The sequence below is a fragment of the Ambystoma mexicanum genome, chromosome 4p, assembly GCF_040938575.1.
Source record: "Ambystoma mexicanum isolate Mex_15411 chromosome 4p, UKY_AmexF1_1, whole genome shotgun sequence".
Taxonomy (NCBI): Eukaryota; Metazoa; Chordata; class Amphibia; order Caudata; family Ambystomatidae; genus Ambystoma; species Ambystoma mexicanum.
This window is the reverse complement of record NC_090927.1, coordinates 252,067,675-252,091,024: the sequence shown is the minus strand read 5'-3', so window position 1 is coordinate 252,091,024 and position 23,350 is coordinate 252,067,675. Positions and strand designations below refer to the sequence as shown.

Genomic DNA, 23,350 nt, shown 5'->3' with positions numbered 1-23,350 from the left:
GAAGTAAGTGTGGGGAGTGGAAGAAGTAAGTGTGTGGAGCGGATGAAGTAAGTGTGTGGAGTGGGTGAAGTAAGTGGACATGATGAAGTAGATGGAACGGATGAAGTGGGCGGAACGGATGAAGTGGGTGGGACGGATGAAGTGGGCGGGACGGATGAAGTGGGTGGGACGGACGAAGAGGATGGAATGGATGAAGCGGATGAAACAGATGATGCTTGCAGAACAGATAGGTGGTTAGAACGGATGAAATGGGTAGAACGGACGAAGTGGATGGACCGGATGATGACGGCGTAACATGCATAGATCGAACAAAGTGCATGAGAAGGAATACATGGAACTGATTGAACAAATAGAGTGCATAGAACTGAGCGAGTACATGCAACAAATGGAAAGCATGGAGCAGATGGAGATCATGGAATGTTCACTGTACAAAAAAGGTTGTAGTGCATGAACGGTTGGAGTGCATAGAATGGTTGTAGTGCATGGAACTGTTGGAGTGCATGGAACGGTTGGAGTGTATGGAACAGCTGGCGTGCATGGAATGGTTGGTGTGTATGTACTGGTTGGAGTGTGCTCAAAACCACCTAATGTAAACCACCATATCACATCTCCTCGCTTACGCTCTTTTGTACACCACCACTCAACTAGAACACAGTGATACTATGACACATTCGGTACAGCTGTTCTCATACCAACACCTGCCTCATACTCCCCATCATCCTAATTAAACACAGCTGGCTACACACCCGCCAGCCTAGGCGTTCTCCTCAGGCCTAACGCAGCCAGAATCGGTCTGGATAACACCCTGCCAGAATGAACACATACTCATGATCTCCCAACCACCACACCTACCGCTAAGAAGCAGCTATCAATACCACACCTGCTGCACACATATCCGGTGCTCACACACACTTTATGACTCTCTCTCTCTCTCTCTCTCTCTACTGACTTGAACTACGGTTCCCGAGGGTGTTCAACCTACCAGCGCCTGGAGATCATACCAATGGTACATAAGGCGCTATATAAATGCAAAGTAACATAACATAACATACAACATGTAATTAGTGATGTCATCAGTGATGTGATCTGTGATGTCATCATTGTGGTCATGGGCTGCGCAACAGGGGGTATCAAGTTAAGGTGGCTTTAGCTGAATTTCGTGGTTTTGTTGCCTTAAGTTCTCACATTAACGTCCCTGCAACTAAAGTTTTTGCTTGAATGTCAAAGGTTTTGTTACAATGTATTTCTCACCTTAACGTCCCTGCAACTAAAGTGTTTTCCTTGAATTTCAACTGTTTTGTTATTCCATAGATTTTTAGAATGCTTCCAGACCACTAGCATGGTCTTTGGATTGCAGGCTTTGAGAACTCACAATGTTTTTAGGAAATGCGCAGTGAGATTATAATATTTTCAATGGACCACACACTTTGGTTAAGCAGCATGCTCCAAGCGGAACACCTCTTTTTGGCGCTGTCATTTTGATGTGTGTCGATTTGGCATGCCCTTTCCACTGCAGTACCCAGTTTGGCGTGCCCTTTCCTGCACGAAAGCCATTCCGGTGCCGTTATTTTGGCACGAGGGATGTTTGGATGTGGCCGACATTGCAGGCCTGCACCGCAACAAACATCACTACCTCCCAGTTGCGTTGCTTTTCTTTTAATTACATTAAATTAGTTAAATAAAACAATTAAAAAACATACAGCCTTGACACCTAGTCTGCCAGAGCTCAAGGCACAGCATTTAATCACAAGCCACAAAATTCTCTAAACGTCACATTTGCATGGTCCATAACCTACTGGTTTATATGTTCCGCCATCAACTTTACCATCCTGTACCCTTTTTTTGGTCTGTGCATAACATTAGTTGCCATTCACCTTACTAGGACTTAAACATATAAAACAAAAAAAATCCATAGAAAAAGTACACTTCCCCATTCTGTTCGAGTTGGCTACGTATAGATATGCCTGCCTACCCACTGTTTATGTAAAATGAACAATAGGAAAACTTCACCCACCCTTATCTGTGTGAATAACAGAAGAACATTTCATCCAAAGAACGATAAATGGATGGAGAGTATATTATAGAACTTCTCCCCAGCATCACCTATCTATGCACTGACCATCTACTATCTTCTTTTCCATCATGGTTTTGTTTCATTATTTTATGTATTTATTGTGATATAGTTAAAATAAATAAACCTTTTACACAAAAAGTAAAACGATGGATGAAAATGCAAAGAAATGCGAGAATACTTCAGATGACGCCCCATACAGATGCATTATAATGACAGAACGTTTTCTATCTTTAGAACAATTCAACAAAGATATCATATTCCTGACTGTTAATCCACTTTACTTACCCTCTAATATTTTATGCAGAGAAATTTAAAATCATATCAATACGTGACCAAAGACGAGCGCCTACCTTCCACCATTCTGTACCAGACGGTGTTGTTTGCATTGTCCGTAAAATTATGTAAACATTTTAAAAAGTGCATTCTCCTCATATCAAAAGTGGTAGGCCAATCAGTATTCATCTTTCTATTTCACTCCATGGGCTGCACCACATTATCTGCATGTTCTGTGAGCCCTAGCTGTCCCCAATCTGGCTCCAAGAACTTCAAAAGTATGACATTGCTTCAATCTAAATTTGATATAGAGCAGTCCAAATTTACTGGATGGAAATTGAAACGCATAACTTGGCAATACATCCCTTGGACCCAAAAGTATAGCATACTCTTATGTATGTTACATGATTCGATTTTATGTGCTGTCCTGATCCAATCCCATTCATTTAGTGGTTTCCTAACTTTGAAAGGGTTGAGAATTAACTCTTATATATCCAGACCCAAGTTCGATAAAAGAGCATCATTCGATTGTGCAAAGGTGCATTGCATCAGAAGAGTTTTCTCATGGTATTTAGATCTACCAAAAGCTCGTCAGTTGGAGGACTCATAATTGTCTCATATGGGCATAGTTATTTCCAAAAAAACATAGACACATGGCGTTTCACACAAATGGGAAGGCTTGGTGCTAATGAATTACTGTTTTCCAAATAAGACCTTGAAGATTATTCAGGATTTCCCCTACATTGTCTACCTTTATTTCAAACAAATAAATAACTAAAGCACAATCTTGCTGGAATGAAGCCTGAATGGAGCCTGATTCATTGCAGCTCACTTTTAGAACTGGTTCTGTGAAGAGGGCTCCATCTGTGCTCCCCCGATTTATTTATTTTATTGGAAATGTTTTGCCCATATTGCACATCTTGTGTCCTCGCTGCATCTTGGGTTCCTCCCTGAGCCCATCCTCTTGTTCCTCCCTCTCCTGGTTCTGTCTCAACCTCACCCCTCCCCAAATGCCTGATTGGACATACTGCCCTATTCCTGTGAACCCAGTAGCATAGCCCCACTGCCTTTTGCAGCCCCTCAGCGGCTAAGGACCCTGAGGCTGAGGACAGCTCCCCCTGAAGCAGCTTCAGAAGGTGCCTGCCGGTGTCACCCGGGAAGCAAGAAGCCTGAAGCCGTCAACCTGCTGTGACCAACAAGGTGGGTGAAGGGCAGACAGTGGGGCAGCAATCACTACACACCACTAAACTGTCCCACCACTCCAATGACTCTTATTTTCCTTTATCACACCACCCTTAGCATATCAGTAAGTTTGGAAGAAAACAGTTCAAGAGGGATATCCTGGACTCCAATCCGGTCTTCCCTATTGCTGATACCCACATCAGTGCTTCCTCCAGACAGAACCTCACCAACATCCTCTTTGTCGTCCCCCCCCCAGACCTATGGACCGCCCATATGGTTTCTGTTCTCTCTCCTTTCTCCTCCTCTACCATTAATGGTGGCACCTGGTGGGTGGTCCTTATGGCCCCCTTCCATTCCTCCAAGGCCATCATCAATGTCTATCTGAGTAGAAACAACCCAATTTCCTCCTTCTCGATAGGCATCTTCTGCATGTTATCTATTTCCTTCCTTCTCTTGCCACTCTTTCTAACACCAATCTGACCTCTCTACCACCTCCTTCCTCCTCTGCCACCTCTTTGGCACCCACTTCCTCTTCTTCTTTGGCCCCTATGGCCCAATCTCAGACCCTTCTATCACCTCTTCTGGGTGTACCTCACTCCTGCACCCCACCCCAGAAGTCTTTCAAATCTGGCAAGTTGCTCCAATTAGCTACTCTCAACGCTAGTTCTGCTGTCAAACATTCCTCTGAAATCTGCCACCTCCTGGAATACCTTGGCCTGAATGTCCTCGTTCTCACCGAGGTATGGTTCACGGCCAGCTCTGTCATGAGTTTTGACACTATCCTACCTTAGGGCTACAAGATCCTCTCCGAACCCAGAAGCAACTGGTCCGGAGCAAGAGTTGCCCTGATCTTTCCGGAGTGGATCCCCACTTCTGTCATTCCTATGCAGGCCTACACCTCCTTTGAATGCCTAGTCTGCAGTCTCTTTATCTCTCCCGGCCTCTCTCTGACTATGGTCACCATCTTCCTCTCAGTATGGGCTGACCTGTCTTCTTCCCTCCTTGCCTCAACCTCTCAACTGCTCCTCCTCAGAGACCTCAAAATCCACCTGTATGCCTCTAATCCCTTCTCTGGGCTTGTATGCAACATATGCATCTCTCTCTCTCCCTATCCATTCTTCCCTCTGGTCCGACACATTCTGCTGGACACACTTTGCATCTCCTCAGACATCCCCCTCTCTAACCCTCTCACCACTCATCTCTCTTGGACTGACTACTTTCTGCTCTCCTCTCACCTGAACTGTCTTATCCCTCGAGGAAAGCCTACCACAGCACTGCCACCTTCCTTCTCAGTCATTCGGCCCATGAAGTGAATGTCAGTGGAGGCCTTTGTCTCTATTGTCTTTGCTCCTCTAACTCCTACGGCTGACTTGCATCCTGACACAGTCCTCTCTAACCGGCATCTTTCTATCTCCAACATTGTATCTGCACTGGGCACCTCGCCACCCTCTGAATTCGGGTCCAGATACTGCCCACCCAGCTGCATACCCTCACTGCCCCCTCGCATCCCTTGCACTTTGTTCAGTATCTGCAACCCTACAGTCCCCTTTCCGCACTTATTAGACACCCGGTTTCTGCACTTAATTCGTACACTTACCATCTGCTGCCTGCACTATCTGTTGCTGTTTTTATCTTGTGTTCAGCACTTTCCACTCCTCCCCTGTCTCTTCCACTCTCCCCTTTCCTCTCCCTGGCACTTGCGTGTTCTCAATGCCACTGGGCCTAGTAAGCTCATTGTCTTTGTCCTCATGTACCCTCCCTTGCCTCATCACACTGTGAAACACTTGTGTATGGGTGCACTATAAATAAAGTATCATATCATATCATAATACTCTGGACATCCTTGCCCCTGTAATGTGAATCCATCTGAGGCCTACCTCCAAGTTCAACTTTTGGTACGACTTCGACCTTTCAGCTCTGAAATGCAAGTGCAGAGTGTCTGAGAGGAAGTAGAGGGCTTTGGTTGCATCCTTTTTACAAACTGGCCTGCTCCAAAGGCAATACAGACTCTCTGTCCTCTCCAAGAAGAGGGTCGATCTCCAAGCCCACGTCTCTGCAGCCTCCAAAAACACTGCCAAACTCTTTAAAATCTGCATGGAGCTGGCCAATCCTACTAAACTCGCCACCACTCCTTCTCCCTACTAGACCCTCTGTACAGCTCTGGCCCCTCACTTCACCACTGAAACTCAAGACATCCCGTCCTGGCTTTCCTCTTCCTCTCCATCTACCTCTCGCAGGTCCCCTTGGCCACCTCTCCTCTTCTTTCTACCTCCTTTGCTCTGACAACACCTGGCAATGTCTTTAGAAAGTCTGATCTATGAAAGTGTCATCCAAACAAGTGCTACTCTTCTCCTTCAGAAACATCCATGTCCACATTGACACCCTCACTCCAGCCTTGACGGATTTCTGCAATCACTCTTTTGCCACTGGATCTTTCCCCTCCTCAAGCACTCCCGTGTGACCCCCTCCTAAAACTCCAGGAAAAGCTAGCCATCTCTCAACTTACCCTCCACACTGAATCTGTGGGCTGCCTCCATGACCATCAGTCTGGCTACAGAGCAGCCAGAGGCATGGAATCTGCTCTCCTGAACATCAGTGAATATCTGCTCTCTAACATCGACTCCAGCTCTCCCTCTGTCCTTATTCTCCTTGTCCTACCCTGTGCTTTCGACACGGTCAATCACCCCACCCAGGTCAACCGACTCTGTGTGAACCTGGGCATCATGGATCAGGTCCTGCTGTCACTGACCTCATTCCTACTGGACTGTCCCTCCTAGGTCCAACTTGGGCCCTTTCTCTCCACCTCCTCTCTCTTCACATGTGATCACCCCAAGGGCTACATCCTCTCACCCTGTTTCTTCAATGTCTATCTGGCCCACCTGATCTCCACCTTCTCTTCTAACTTTTAGTGCTATGCGGATGGCACTCAGCTCTCTTTCATGCTTCCCTCAGCCTCCTCTCCTCCCTCGCTCAATCCTGACTGTTGATCGCGATTCAAGATTGGTGCGCCTCCAGCATCTTTACCTTAATGACAGTGAGACAGAGATACTTCTCATTGCAACTCCTACTCTCGCTTTCCCTCTCTCACTCTGGCTGCCCTACTTGGGCCCTCTAATTTTGCCTTACTTTGAGGCAAAAAACATTGGCGTCATCTTTGACTCCACTCTTTACTTCTCTCTGCACATCACAAGCCATGCCAAAGAGGCACACTTACAGCTGCACCTCCTCAGAGGTGTTCTACCTTTTCTCACTTTCCCCCAGAAGCTCACTGTCTCCAGAGCCCTGGTTCTCTTCAGGCTGGACTACTGCAACAGTCTCTTTCTCAATCTGCCTACCTCTACTGTTCATCCCCTGCAACTAATCTAGAACAGGACTGCAAGTCTTATCCCTGGCCTCAAACCCAGGAACAGTATCTCTGCAGCCCTGAAATCACTCCACTGGCTCAGGGTGGCTGCAAGGATCAAGTTCAAGACCCTCTGCAGCGTCCACAAGGCTTTCTGGGGCCAGGGTCCGCACTACATCCAACTCTCACTTCTGAAATACCTGCCTTCCAGAGCCCTTTGCTCAGCGACCTCCAGATTTCTGAGGGTCAGACGCTTCAGGTGCACCCTCTGGAAAGGCTTCCCTGCCCCTCTCAGACTTGAATCGGACCACCTGAAGTTCTGTAAGCTGCACAAGACCTCCTTTTCTCCTCTGCCTGCTCTCTCTGTCACCCTTGCTAACGTACCTGTCTGATGCTCCAAATGGTTAGTTCCATCAGAGTCTCATTGGTACCAGGCTCCTCCATGACCAGTCTTCCTTTGCACTGCCTCCTGGCCTGCCGTGCACATAGGGCTGTTAATGTTACCCCTACAGAACCCTGCCGCCTTGCTCTTATCCAGAGCCATGCTGCCCTGTCTACACTTACTCAGAGCCATGCTGCCCTGACCGCACTTCCCCTTTCCTCTCCTTTGCACTTCTCCCTCGCCTTCCCCTTGCACTTCTGTTGTCGCACTTGCACGATCCGAATGACGCAAGACCTATAAGGATTGTTTGTCTTTCCTCCCTTGTCTTGTTTCACCTAGAAATACTTGTGTACAGGCACGTTATAAATGCCATATCATATCATATCATACCAAACATAATTATTTGTGTCAGAAAACCTTGTGACCTCGGACTACACACAATTCTATTAATTACTCATATACAAATATAAGCTCCAAAGATTCTTTCATATGTGCATGGTTTAAATAACATGATTACTCTCAGTACAATCTCAGTACAAACTATGTCTTTCAAGTCCCAATCGTACTCTTCCTCAGGAGAAGATAATCCTGTTTTCCTTTAAACAAGGGGTCTGCAAAGTTTGGCTCTCCAAATGATTCAGGCTACAACTCCCATCAGCTCTAATCAGCATAGTCAATGGTGACGGATCATGGGATTTGTAGTTCAAAACATCTGGAGACCCGCAGGTTGAAAAGCCCTCTTATAAACCAATAAGTATGCATTAAACTCTGCATTCAATTATTCTTTTTGTATCACCACAATTGATTCAACAACTTTGCATGCAACTCTAAATATGAGAAGACTAACAATTAGTATTCTTTTTTATGTCATCTCCAAAACTTCAATCCAGACAAGTCTTTTATAAACCTATTTAGTCAATGATAATATCACATAATAGGAATATTAGATCCATCCTAAATTGCTTGACTTTTTTACCCAACTACTTCAAGTGTGTCTGGAGTGTGGCTGAGTGTTTACGGTCTTGGGAGTAGACCTAATTTGGTTCGAGTTGGAACTTGCAGTACACACCAACAACTCTGCAACACAGCTTTCTTTTATCAGTCTCTGAAAGTGTAGAGCGTGACTCGGAGTGTGGCTGAGTGTTGCAATCTTGATGGTGGACCTAATTTGGCTCGAGGTGGAAGTGGCAATATGGACCAATTACTGTGCAACACAGCATTTTTTTTATCAGGCTCAGCGTGCATGGAGCAAGGTGCAGCATGTCGCTGAGTGTTGCGCTCTTAGTCTTGTTGGACGGTAGACCGGGCTAAGGCTGAATTGTCTTTACATGTAATATGCCCAAATAACATGAGTAAGCATTTGTTTTCAACTTGTGCCCATTAATCGATGGTACATACTCCGTGGGGTGTCACGAGTGCAGAAGGCACGACCAGGAAGTCAGCCAAGAGAACTTACAACCTATGCAGTAAAATGGGGGAGCAATACAAAGTGGCAAATGCTGCAACTACTAACATTGCTGAAGTGCCTAATGTGGACCAAGGAGACAATGCAGGCAATCACGTAGATTCAAGTAGTCTGTCACATAAGGGGGAAATTATGGAGTGCTTTCACCAAACAAATATCTAGTACCCAAATTCGAAAAAATGCTGACACTTATTTGAGCAATATCTCATCTCATATGGCTATAGACAATAATTCTCTGATAAATCTATGCTATTCACTTCAAATTGAAGCTAAACAGTATGCTACTCTATTTACCTTATCAAATGCCATCAACCTTGGGCAGAAAGCAGATCATGTTCCTCCACTAATCCCGTCAGATAATCTTGGTGCCACAACAGATCTTTTTGAAGCAGGTGAAGTGGAAGAACAAATTACTCTGATGGGCTCGGAGATTGAATCAGCTGATAATTTGGTAAATTGAGAGGCAGTTAATTTCACATTATAAATAAAATACTGCTGAAACTGGGTGCGCGGATGCATGAGGAGATCCAACATCATTTGATCATTTTGGAGGGACTGGAGAAATGTCTAGCTACCCCAGGTAAATTAAAATCAGAAGCAGCCTTGAATATAGACCAACCAGATGGATACCGCTGACAATACCTGTTACCACTATTAGATATAGAGGCACAGCCTAATACAGATGCGCTCGAATCTACAAAGGTAGGTGTTACGGGTGGTGAAGAGGATAATACACCCCTGTTGAGTTTGGTATATGATTCATACCTGTCATGGAAGGAGTGGAGAAAGCTAAAAATGGTTAATAAGCTTAAGAGAAATAAAAGCGGTAACTCCCTTGGGGATGTGGGTGATCCCAGTGGGAAGATCTTGATAGGTCCTGATGGTACTAAGCTAACGCTGTTATCAAAGAAAGCATGCAAAAAAAGCCAACAGAAAGTTAAAAAGTGGGGCAAAGACTTTGGGGACTTTAAATCAGTTCAAAGGAAAATTCCAAGGAAAATAGTGATTTGGACCTACTCGCTTACTCCTTATACATTGAAATAATGTATAACAATGACTCGCTATCACTCAGTTCCTCAGGTCTGTTAGATCAGTGATGCCTGCTTGTTCAATTACTCAACCACAATCGCAAATGTGAAAAGGGTAAGACTTGATAATCCCTCTAGGACAGAGTCTTAGTCAACACATTATACTGCACTTGCACGTTCTGAATATTCACAAGGCATAGTAGGTTCGTCCCCCCTCCCTTATCGCCCTGTGCTCTTAAATATTGTATTGTATTGTATTGTAATTTATTCCCTACTCTCCCTCCCTCCCTGTCCTGTGGTTGCTTTGAAACAGTATGTTCCTATTGCATAAGTGCCTAACAAGCAAAGAATAAATAAAACAAATAAATAAATAAATACATTATACAATCAGCTGCCTTTTCCCAGATGGAGAGAAAACACTGTTAAACCAAGCAAGCTGATTGCAATTGCTGGAGAATATTCCTTCTTTAAAAGTACTGGCAAGTAGATATTTTGAATACGTTGAACAACTTGATACAACCTGACATCCTACAATGAGAAGGCATTGCTACTCAAATGAATCAGTAAAAATTATAAAAGAACATTTTTACCCCCTGATAAAGCTTGGTTATGACATTGACCACCATGGTCTGGTTGTTAGGGGCGATGGAAGGAGTAATAGTACTGATCCTAAAATAAAAAATAACAGCCCTCCAAGGGGCGCTCTGTTGTAGTCTCACACTCACAACATAGGGTGGAGCCTAAAGTGGAGAATGAGAATTAGTGGACATGGCTTCTTAAATTCTTTCCAACCCTTCCTGATAACAGGCCATGAAATCTAGAAATACAATCATGGAACATGCTTAGTCAATCCCAACTTCTAAAAGGAAATCGCAGCTCCAGTCATTTGTTATACTCAGGAGATATTATCATGTTGCATGAGACATGGCTTACTTCAGACATTGACTTCAACAGCAAAGCGGGGTACCACAATGTTGCAAGAAAGGGGACATTAGACCCCCTTATGGGTGGCTAATTCACTGCATGTCATAATGTTTATAAATCGGAAGAGATTATTCATGGAGACAGGGATGTTAACGTACTGATTGTTCCTATTGATAGCAATTTAAACAGAAAAATGTTGACAGTGAACATCTATAACCACCCCCATGGGGCGCTTATACGGAACACATCCAGTTGTAGTCATATGAAGTTATTGTTCCTAGACTGTTGTGTAATTCAGAGGAGTTGATTAATATAAGAAGTTGTTTAGAATATAAAGATCGATAGTGAAATTCCATCCCTCGATTTATTTATTTATCAAGGTGGCTGTCACGATCCATGCCCCTGACCTGCTCAGGTATAACAGCCCCCTAAGAGAAAATTATGCAGCAGTGGGGCTAAAGCCCTTCACACCGGCCCCAAGGGCCTTAAAACTCCATCAGAAACATACATGGAGTCAGTCCAGGCTCATTATCAGAAAAAAAGCAATACCAGTTTTGGACCTTAATCCACATTAGAGGCCTATTACAAAGCTCATTTCTTTAGAACCAAGCCATGTGGTCTAGTGTTTTGCGTGTGGCTGGGCTTGGAACTACTTGGCCTGGAACTACATTACCTAGGTTATTTAAACCACACCCAAACAGCAGAACACGCTTTGCGTTATTCTGCACTCCCGCAGCGTAGCGCTCACCGTGTCCAGCTCCTGTTCATCTGCTTTTCGGCGGCCCGATCCTGAAGCCCTAGATCTGGATACCATTAATAACCTGGAAGAACAAGAACAGCATTAGCGAGCAAGAACACTTACCTGTGAAGTAACCGTCTTTGAATCCATCCTGCGCTTCGCTTACCTCGCACATCTCCGGAGTTTGCCACAACCTGCAAAGGTAAATAAACAAGGATTGCATTAACAACAGTTCTTGCCTGGGCAAGCAGTGAATCCTGGCAGCACCCTGCCCTTTTCTTACCTCACCCATCTCTGGCTTTCACTGCAACCTGCAAGGGAGAAGGAACAAGGTCAGCATTAACAAAGTGCTTACCGGGGCAAGCGGCGCTTCAATCGCTCATCACTCCGGAAGATCACCGCAACCTATACAAAGAAGAGAAGAGAACACAGGTTAGCAATTAACAAAAATAAACAGAGCAGTGGTCCGAGTGTCAATAACCCACTGTGGTCTTGGCCATCGGCGCAGCAACTCTGAGATCGCAAACATCCCTGTGAAAACAAAAAGAGACATTGTTAGGGAACAGCATATTGGAGCAAGACGCCGAGAAGACAAAGAAAACGGAGGGAAAGAAAGAGACAGAATAAAGACAGAAACTACATTATAACTCACCTGGAAGACAGCAAGCAGAGTCAGAGTCACAGCTGGTCTGGACCTGCATAAGGGTACACGGACCAGCGAAGCAACTAGCTCCACGGAACGCCCGCACCAACCACGCGCCCCTGCACAGAGACGCAGGACGGAGAGTCCAACGCACAAAAACCTGAGGTGAGCAATAACCTCAAGGGAGGGGATTTGGACCAGAGGGAGGTGGGAGTCCACCCATCACAGAACCAGTATCTTAACCCTCCATTCTCCTTTTATAGGCACTACCCAACGTCTGGCACATAACCAAGCAGAGAGGGGTCCGGGATAGCGCTTAGACCTCCATCCAGTATCGTGTGGTGCCCTCATTGATACCAGGTGAGTGTAACGCAAAGCCTTAATTAAAACATCCACTTGGGCATCAAGGAAACATCAGAGACTGAACAACTAGCCCAGTTACTGGGAGAATTATGGGCCGAGGTGCACTCCGCCCGGCAAGAAACCAACGCCCTTAGGAAGGAGTTGATTGTCACCAAGGAACGTACCGATGAATTAGCCAGACAATTGCTCCAGAAACTAGCTGGGCAGGCTCCGTTGCCAGGAAGTATTCCGTCGGTTCCAGCCACATCTGTCAATCCAGCGCAGGTGGTCCTCCCTGGGCCAGTTCCATTGGCCCCACCGGAAAGTTTTACAGGGGACCCAAAAAATATTCAGTATTCATGAACCAGTGCTGCCTCCATTTTTTTTGTAGACCCGGAGCCTTTCCTAACAATCAGTCGCAGGTTGCCTTCATTCTGTCATATCTGAGTGGCAGTGCCGCAGATTGGTCCATACCGTTAGTAAGCCCTGATGACCCACTCCTGCGGGATTTTAGGGGGTTTCAACAGGAGATGGAGAAGCTGTTCGCCCGACATACCCAGGGCCAAGCTCTGGATAATGAACATCTGTCCCTCCGCCAAGGCAGCCAAGATTTGGTAACATATATCGCCACTTTTAACAGACTTGTCGTTGAAACTGGGTGGTCTGAGGAGAAATGAGCAACGTTATTCCATTGAGGATTACATGGGGGAATTGAAAGACGTCCTAGCTCAGGTGGTAAAGCCACCAAAAGACTGTGCAGAGTTCATCAACCTAGTGGTGCAGCTAGACCACAGGCTGCAAGATCGAATGACAGATCAAGCCAGAACGGAGAATCAGACTGTGTGTGTACGCTCAAAGGAGAACGGTCCACGTTAATCAGAAAACACTTCAGAACCCATGCAAATTGGGGGGGTACGGAGCCCATTAACCAAGGCTGAAAGAAACAAAAGGATACAACAGCAATTATGCCTGTAACTGCGGGAAATCAGGTAACTTCCTCAGAGAATGTACCGTAAAACCCACTAAGAGAACAGTTGGAGTTACAGAGAACGAAGGAGGAGAACAAGAGTCGGAAAACTTCCAGGCCCGGCAAGCTTAGAGGTCCGTTTGTCGAGCGAAAGGAAAAGAGCCACAGACCTCACACCTTGCCCTGCCTGTGATTTTGATCTGTCACCAACAACCGTCTCGGATGCATTCTGCAGAGGCATACATAGACAGCGGTGCTGTTGGTAACTACATAGACCAAGGCTTGGCAACAAGGATGGGGCTTCCCCTCTGTCAGAAAATGACAAATGAGAGGGTCACCACTGTTAACGGCACGGAGATAGCATCTGGTCCTGTAACTCAACGCACAGCAGAATTGACACTTCTGTGCCAAGACGGACATCGGGAAGCCATTGCCTTCAACCTTATCAAGGCCCCTCAGTTCCGGGTGATTCTAGGGATGCCATGGTTGGTGGCTCACAATCCTAACATCAACTGGCTAGCCAAGAAATTAGCCTTCTCCAATGAGTGTGCTCATGCGTGCTACCAAGTGGAAATGCCACCGTCTGACGCAGAGACACCTGTCAAGATAAAGAGGTGTTGGTACTAGGTGCAACAAGTACACTACCAAGCGAATACCATGATTTCCAACATGTTTTCCAAAAAGAACAGGCTAATACCTTACCCCCTCACAGGTCATATGACTGTCAGATCGACCTCGTACCGGCTGCACAAATCCTGTGTAGTCGAATTTATGCACTCACCGAACCTGAAAATCTCCACTTGAAATCATATCTGGACCAATACCTGGCAAACGGTTTTATCCACCCGTCCAAATCCCTGGCAGCCTCGCCCCTATTCTTCGTACCCAAGAAGGAGGGGGACTTGAGAACATGCATCGACTACTGCACACTAAACCAGGTAACAGTTAAAAACCGTTATCCTGTACCCCTTATCCCAGAACTGCTTGACCAAGTCAAGGATGCCCAAATTTACACCAAAATGGGCCTCAGGGGGGCATACCATCTCGCGCATGTAAAGAAAGGAGACGAATAGAAGACTGCCCTTCGTACTAAGTATGGGCTGTACGAATATCAAGTGATACCCTTTGGGCTTTGTAATCCTCCCGCCGCATTCCAGTACATGAACGATGTACTACAGGAATTGATCGACATATGTGCCCTAGTTTACATCAACGACATATTGGTGTACTCCACTTCTAAACAGGAACATGTCAGGCACGTTTTCTCCGTCCTTGCAAAACTCTGACAGCACCAGCTATACGCCAAACTTGAGAAATGCTCCTTCCATCACCAAAGTCTAGTTCCTTGGTTTTGTCCTCACTTCCAAAGGCATCTGTATGGATATGCACAAAGTAGACGCCATCCTTAGCTGTCCATCACCGTCTTCAGTCAAAGGTGTCCAAAGTATGCTCGGCTTTGCTAACTTTTATCGCTGATTCATCCCGGGTTTCTCCCAGATTGTGCACCCGATCACTTCTTTATTATGAAAAAACAACAAACTGTTCCAATGGACAGAAGAGGCGGAGAAGACCTTCCAGGAACTCAAGAAAAGATACAACACCCCCGTCCAGATATCCCATATGTAGTGGAAACAGATGCCTCCAGCATGGCAATGTGGGCATTTCTTTCCCAAAGGAATCCAGAAACAGGCCAGTTACATCCGTGGCCTTTTGGTTGTGAAAATGTACTATACCTAAACTTAACTATGCAATAACGGACAAGGAACTCCTAGCGATCAAGGCAGCCTTTAAGGCTTGGCGGCATTACTTCCTAGGCGCCTGACATACCATAACAGTAATCACTGACCATCGCAACCTACAATACCTCAAGACGGCAAAGGCTCAATCATCCCATCAACTCCGATGGGCTTTATTCTTCGCAGAATATGATTACATAATCACGTAGCGACCTGGAGTCCAGAACGGAAAAGCTGACGCCCTATCCCGCATGGGTATTGATGAGAATGCATATTCAACCCCAGATCCGGTGGCCATTATTCCAGGTGACAAACTACTAGGACTTACAACAACGTTATCTCTGGACAAACTCTAAAAGGAAATTCAGCTCCTAATGAACACAGAGGCTCTACAAGACTGGACCACTCAAGGTGAACATTACACAACCAAGAACCAACTCCCATATTTCAGAGGACGTTTATATCTACTGAATAAGGCACTACAAGAACAAGTAATTTTTGGTTATCACGACCCCCTGATAGAAGGACATCCAGGAATTGCCAAGACTCTAGCCAAAGTGAAAAGAAATTATTGGTTCCCGGCCTGGCGAAAGGACATTATGCAGTTTATTCTGTCATGTGGCATTTGTGCACAGAATAAATCAAAGAAACAAAGACCTGCAGGCCTTCTTCAACCCCTGGAAATTCCACCTGCACCTTGGCACACACTCTCCCTCAATTGCATCACAGATCTGCCTTCCTGTCAAGGGTTCAACACTATCCTAGTGGTTGTTGACCTATTCTCGAAAATGGCCCATTTCATTCTGCTTAAGGGTCTACCAAACGCATCCAGTCTGGCAAAGGTGTTTTTAGAGCAATTCGTACGATTATATGGTTTCCCTCCGTCCTGATTTCTGACAGAGGGAGTCAGTTTGTGCCTAACTTCTGGAGGAAGAGTTGTGTAATTGCCCAAATCTATATTCGTGTGTCCACTAGTCACCATCCTCAAACTGATGGGCAAACAGAGCGGACGAATCAGACACTAGAGAAATACCTACGCTGCATGTTACATCAAGTGGAAGAAAGCTGGAAGGATGTGCTGTGTATAGCCAAATATGCCAACAACAACTCGCTACACACCAGTACCGGACAGAGTCCATTCTATACCATATATGGAAGGCACCCACATACTTCTGAATTAGATACCCTCATGGACTTGGAAATGCCTGCGGTGAAGACTTTACATACGACCATCACTCAAGCCTTCAAAAAGGCAGCAGAACACTTGATCCAAGCTAAAGAAAGACGGAAAAGATTCTCTGATCAACACTGAAGAAAAGCCCCAGACTACCAAGTCGGAGATGAAGTCTGGTTGGTGTCTTGGCACGTGCCCATAAGAGGAACTCAAACATTTCATCCCAGATATCTAGGGCCCTATACCATCAAGGCTATATAAATCCTGTGGCAGTAAAACTAGCTTTACCACCAAATATGCAATGCATTCCATATTCCACGTGTCACTCCTAAAACCTGTTCAGCCTGGAACTCGGCTCAAAACACCCCCAAATACGGTACTGGTTAAAAGAGAACCCAAATTTGAAGTCAAGGACATCCTAGATTCTTAACTCACCAGGTCCAAGTTATATTACTTAGTGGACTGGAAGGGATACGGCCCTCAGGACAGGACATGTGAGCCTAGCAAGCACATCCATGTGCCGCGCCTGATAAGAAGATTTCATCGGAACCATCCGACCAAACCAGGGCCGGACGGAGGAAATACCTTGAGAGGGGCCTTAGAGGGGAGTGCTGTCATGATCCATGCCCTTGACCCCCTCTGGTATAACAGCCCCCTGGCAGCAGTGGGGTCTAAAGCCCTTCACACCAGCCCCAATGGTCTTAAAACCTCATCAGAAACATACATGGAGTCAGTCCTGGTGCCTTTGGTGCCAGGCTCATTATCAGGAATAATTCAATACCAGTTTTGGACCTTAGTCCAACATGGAGGCCTATTGCACAGCTCAGTTCTTTAGAACCAAGCCATACAGTCTAGTGTCTTGGGTGTGGCTGGGCTTGGAACTAATTGGCCTGGAACTACTTTACCTAGGCTATTTAAACCTCACTCAAACAGCAGAACCTGCTTTGCATTATTCTGCACTCTGCAGCATAACGCTCACTGTGTCCAGCTCCTGCTCATCTGCTTCTCTGGTGGCTCAATCCTGAAGCCCTAGATCCGGATTCCATTAATAACCTGGAAGAACAAGAACAGCATTAGCAAGCAAGAACACTTACCTGTGAAGTAACCGGCCTTGAATCCATCCTGTGCTTCGCTTACCTCGCCCATCTCTGGAGTTTGCCGCAACCTGCAAAGGTAAAGAAACAAGGACAGCATTAATAACAATTCTTACCTGGGCAAGCAGCGAGTCCTGGCAGCAACCTGCAAGAGAGAAGGAACAAGGTCAGCATTAACAAAGCGCTTACCTGTGCAAGCAGAGCTTCGATCGCTCATCACTCCGGAACATTACTGCAACCTGTACAAAGAAGAGAAGAGAACACAGGTTAGCAATTAACACCAATAAACAGCACAGCGTTCCGTGCATCAATAACTCACTATGGTCTTTGCCATCGGCGCAGCAACTCCAAGATCGCAACCATACCTGTGAAAACAAAAACAGACATTGTTATGGAACACAGAGAAAATGGAGGGACTGAAAGAGACAGAATGAAGACGGAAAAGACATTATAACTCACCTGGTAGTCAGCAAGCATAGTCGGAGTCACTGCCGGTCTGGACCCGACATAAGGGCACACGGACCAGTGAAGCAACTAGGGCCAAGGAAAGCCCGCACCAACCACGTGCCCCTGCACAGAGACGCTGGACGGAGAGTTTAACGCACAAAAACCTAAGGTGGGCAATAACCTCGAGGGAGGGGATTTGGACCAGAGGGGGGTGGGAGTCCACCCATCACAGAACCAGTATCTTAACCCTCCATTCCCTTGTTATAGGTGCTACCCAACGTCTAGCACATAATCAAGAAGAGAGGGGTCTGGGATAGTGCTTAGACCTCCATCCAGTATCGTGTGGTGCCCCCGTGGATACCAGGTGAGCGTAACAGTCGCACGGTAATCGGTGGGCAGAATTATTTGCTAACCTAAACTTAGCCATGCTAAATGGGCACATAGAGGATGATAACCTGGTTTCTCTACATGGAAATTAGGCAAGAAGACATTGACAATAGATTATCTATATATCCGTGAAATAGGTGTGAAGATCATGCATTATGCTCATTAGCAATGAGTTTGGGAAACAAATGATGCAGAGCATAGGAAAGTACGGGATGTAGAAATAAATGCAGGGAAGAATCGCTTGGGATGGACAGATGGCAATTTAAATGCCATGTACAGACATGTAATTGATCATGATGATAATTTTATTCACACACTTCAACATTTCTCCCCAAATGAAATTGTATCATGGGTGAAATATTTGACTGCTAATTTCCTCCCGATTGGAAGTGTCAAGATATGCAGAGCAACCCTGGGTAATGTAGGGACTTACAATAAGGAATTAGTGCTTAGAAGGAGGACGTTGAGACAAGAAATTCAGAGAATTAGAGCGATTTACGCTGGTCCAGTGTTTTTTTTTTGCAATTATTAAAAACGTAAAGAATGGGTATGACAACTGAGGTTCTTAAACAAAAAAACATAGGATGGCAAACTTGTATACCATTTTAAATAGGAGTGACACAAAGAAACTATGTAAAACATTTAATGGTTTAAAATGTGAGGATCCAGACCATGTTATTGACACAGTTGAAGAGGAGGAATGGTGTACATAACCCTAACATTTAGTGGAGAGATAGACTATAATACTCTATTGGGACGGTGGACTTAACATTTGATTATGGTGAAATTCTTGAGGGAACTAAGACATTAAAATATTCAAGGGCCTCTCGGTCTGTATGGGATGGCAAATATAGTTTTGAAGAGAGAACCAGAGAGATGGGCAAAAAATCTTCTTGCCTAATTTAATTCAGTTAAAGTTTTGCAAAAAAAAGGATAATCATAAGGATGCGGTTAATCATAGATTCATGTTGTTGCTTGATGGCTCTAGAAAAGTTTTTCCTACATTTGTCCTCAGAGATACTGGAAATTGGTATGTCAAGGGGGGTTACTAAGCGTATTGCAGGCAGGCTTTCGATCCAGACTATGTACTATTTGTAATATCTTTTTGCTGAACTCATTGATAAAACAAGCTAGAAAGAAAGGCAATGATTCACTGTTTCCGTTGTTCATAGATTGATTGTACTGCTGCCTTCAATCTGGTTAATCGTGAAAGATTGTGGGCAAAGCTGAGGAAAATAAACATACCAGCAGGACTGCTATTAACAATTAGGCTGCTGCATGAGAATAGTAGAGCAAAGGTAAGATTGAACAACATGGGCAATTTATCCACGAACATACCCACAGGGAAAAGGATGAAACAGCGCTGTATCCTGTCACCCATTCTGTTCATCGTTCTCTGGCATATCTAGAAAGGGCATTGCATTTTTTAATAACTGTCCCCGTTAAGTGGGAAGCATGCATTGCCCTTGGTTGGCCACAAACGATGATATAATGATTTTTGATCCCACATTAGTGGGATTAAAAAAGAATTATTATAGCAGTCTTGAACTACGCCGGGAACAATGACTTGGTCATCAATATGAATACGACAAAATTGATGTGCTTTGGTCAAAATAAACAAAAATCAAATTGAATACACACTACAGAAGGTGATATAGAAAGGGTCACAACGTATCTATATCTGGGAATTTACAAGTTGCAGGTCTTGAATTATTCACATTTTGCAGGGCTATTGCACTGTTCACAATGGCTATAGTTACATTATTTGCCCAGAAGACGGCAGGATACAGCCTTCTGGGAATCATTGAGGACTACAATCAGAAGCTTGCATCTAGTTTGGTGTATACCCTGAAGGCCTGTTTTTATAACCAGGACAATTGGATGAATAAAGTTGAAGGGGAGGTGTGGCACAGAATTCTAGGTCTATCCCAAGGGACATCTATTTAGGTAATTAGAATATAAGTGGGCCTCTACACTTTGTCCTCAACAATTAAACAAAATAGAAGCATCAATTCATGAGGGAGCCTCAATTTTAACTATCCTAAGTAGAGCCATTGTGGACAGGTTTTGTTAACGTTTACTCGAGTTCAAGAGTATCAATGATGAATTCTTCACAAAGATAACTTGGAACCCACATTGGTAAGACAGTCGAGGAACACTCCTCCAAAAATTTTAAAAAAACACGTCAAGCTGTGGGTTAGGCCATGAGCAATGAACATGTGGGCAGATTAAAAAGTATAAGCAGTTACGCAAGGTTGCCTTCTTCCTTTTTAAAACCTCAGAGTTACTTGTGCCAATTTCCATGCCCAAGGTATAGGAGACTATTTCTCCTACTTAGATTAAATAAATTGAAAGTATGGGCGGTATGTGGCACCTGGCATGGCATTTCGGAGAAAAATTGGTACTGTAGAATTTGCAAGCAAAAAGAAAATATGGAAACTACAAGACATCCGTTAACGGGGTGTAGTACAATTTTTGATACATATGTTTTTTATCATGGGAAATTTGTGAATCAAATAAGCAAAATTAGGGTGTATGAATTTTTGAATAGATGTCAGCTAGGACACCATCTCTCCTTCGTCTTGACTGCAATAGAATTTAGCTTCAAGTAGAAAAGGTCTTAAATAAAATTGTGGTGAGTGTTTAAAGACTGGGTGCAGATAAGGTTGTTAACAAAATACTAAGGTGTGGGAGTTTTATGGAACCAGAATGGGAAATGAGAAACAGTCATTTCTGAAATCAATGACCCTAAACAGGGATGGATAAAATAGCCAACTCAATGGGGGTCATTACGAGGTTGCCAGTTCCACCACCCGATATTCCAGTAGTACCGGCTTATTACGGACGGCGGCGGATTCCATGGGAATCAGAACACTGAATCACCGGCAGTGTTGTTAACTGTACCTGTGCGTCTGTGATTTATGTGTTGGTACGGGCCTGAACTACCGTCAGGTCAGTCCTGCCAATAGTTCACAGCTCCTACCTGCAAACAGAGTGTTAACAGCACCTTAATTCCGGACAAGCACAATTGTAATGAAGTCCAATGTACAGTAGATCATTTATGGGCAATGATGATCTGTATGCAGAAGTGTTTTTATAATATAGAGCTTGCTTTATGTGAGTGTCATGATTGGATTTTAGGACATGTTTTTGTTGTAATTTTGCTGTATTTAGAAGGTTAATATTATGCGAATTTTATATGAATTTGGTTAACTTTTGTATGAGAAAAAAGGAAACAAATTGACAAGTTGATTAAACTTAAACACACTAATAAGAACATTTTTTAAAAAAATGACTTAAAAAAATGACTTCTTTATCACAAAAGTGTTGCGTCATGATATCCCTCAATGCTCTTCTAATTGTTTCAAAATAAGATTCAAAATCAAGGTGAAAGCCGCCAAATGTCCATTGAGTCCTCTACAGTCACCTCGATTTGTTATTAGTTCATATCATATGGAACAGAAAACACGCTCCATCCTTCTCAGTATCATACCTTCCAAATTGGTAAAGTCGGATTTTCTGACCCCTCCGCAATGTAGCTTTGCTGCCACACATTACGTTGCAATTCCAGTCACACAGTAAATAGAGCATCAGCTTTTGATAGCAGATCTCTATGGTGGGGCAGCCCACTACAGCTTTAAATGGCAGGATCACTCTCAACACCCTATTAAGGTATTTGTACGGGTTTGATCACTGCTATGGTTAGCTGATATACCCCTTAGTGAAAGGAAGTCAACAATTTAACTCTGAAGATACATTTTCAAATGAAATGGTGTTTTGCAATAAATGATGTCCCCATTAATTCTATACCCTGTTGTTCCCCACAGGAGAAAGACAATCCAGATTCCAATTTTCATGAAGTCAACTTGATAAGTGTGGTGACCACCTTGTTCACAGCTGGAACAGACACCACTGCCGCCACTCTTTACTGGGCCTTCCTGCTGATGATGAAATACCCAGAAATACAGGGTGAGCAAACGCATGATCCCTTTTTCTTCTAAAAAATTCCATTTATTTATTTACTTATTTTGTGCCAGAGCCCGCGGGCATCAGGGCGCACAAAACAGGGACATCTTAAGGAGACAGAAGAGTCGTAAATGCTCATCAAGCATCTAAAATCTAATTTTAGAACTCAACAGATTTTGTTTCATTTAGCAATAAGCAATGGTATTTACACACATGTTGGCTTTTCCTACATCCAGGGACATAAAGTATCATGGACATTTTGCACTAGTGCAAATATGTATTGTTTCAGTGCAATTTTGCATTAAGGACATGTCAGCTTTAATCAAAATACAGTGACAAATTCATCTGCACCTGTGCAATGTTTCAGTGAAACATGCCTAACTATGTCTGTCGTTAATTCGTGTATACATCTTTGCTGCAGGCCACTTTAGGCACGGTAGGCAAAACAAAATATGGCAGTGCCTCTCTGAATGCCGGGTGATCAGTTGCCAGGTCTTCAGTTTTAAGGGAATGCACTATATTTGGTATCATGGGTGGCTGGTTCATAATGGGTGAGAGAGCACTGACCCACCAGAACACTCACCCATTATGGAAGAGCCATGCCAGCCCAGGAGTGGGTATGTGTCGGGCGATGGTCTGGTGGGAGGGGCGGGGGAAGTGTCAACCCAACATTTTTTAGTATATATCTATCATAGATTCCCTAAGTTTTGGAAAAACAAATATTTTTGGGGTTTTCGGCTATTGTTTGCATTTTGCATTTCTAGGCACCAAGGTGCAAGGAGGAGAGGACAAAGTTTCAAAGGAGGATGTGATAAGGGGTGCAGGTGTGTAAGAGTTTGAGAAGGATGGAAAATGGCACAAGGGGATAGACGTTTGAGAGAGTGAGCCATTGATGATGAGCAAATATGAGCAAGAAAGGTTGAGAGTGAGACGGAAAGAAATAAAGCCAGAGTGTGAGAGGAAGGATGAGAGGGGGTAGCAAGTGTTGGGTTGTAGAGTGAGTGGGGATGGGTCCAGGTAGAGAGAGTGGGGGTATGGTGGCTGGGTGGGTGGAGAGAGAGTGGTGTAGGGTGGGTGGGAGTATAGAGAGTGAGGGAGGTTGCACAGGTCTAGAGAGAGTGGGGCTAAGGTGGGTAGGCATAGGAAGAGACAATGGGGTTAGGGTGGATAGGGGTAGGAAGACC

At 44.5% G+C, this 23,350-nt stretch overlaps 1 protein-coding gene across 3 annotated transcripts in view; it reads left to right on the top strand.

The window, feature by feature from the left end:
* Positions 1-23,350, top strand: part of LOC138453176 (cytochrome P450 2K6-like) — a 346,951-nt gene that overhangs the window by 225,377 nt on the left and 98,224 nt on the right. For all 3 annotated transcript variants that reach the window (XM_069605773.1, XM_069605771.1, XM_069605772.1), the window contains one exon: positions 22,028-22,169. In XM_069605773.1, the coding sequence (XP_069461874.1) occupies positions 22,028-22,169 (142 nt within the window). The remainder of the gene's footprint in view (positions 1-22,027; positions 22,170-23,350) is intronic.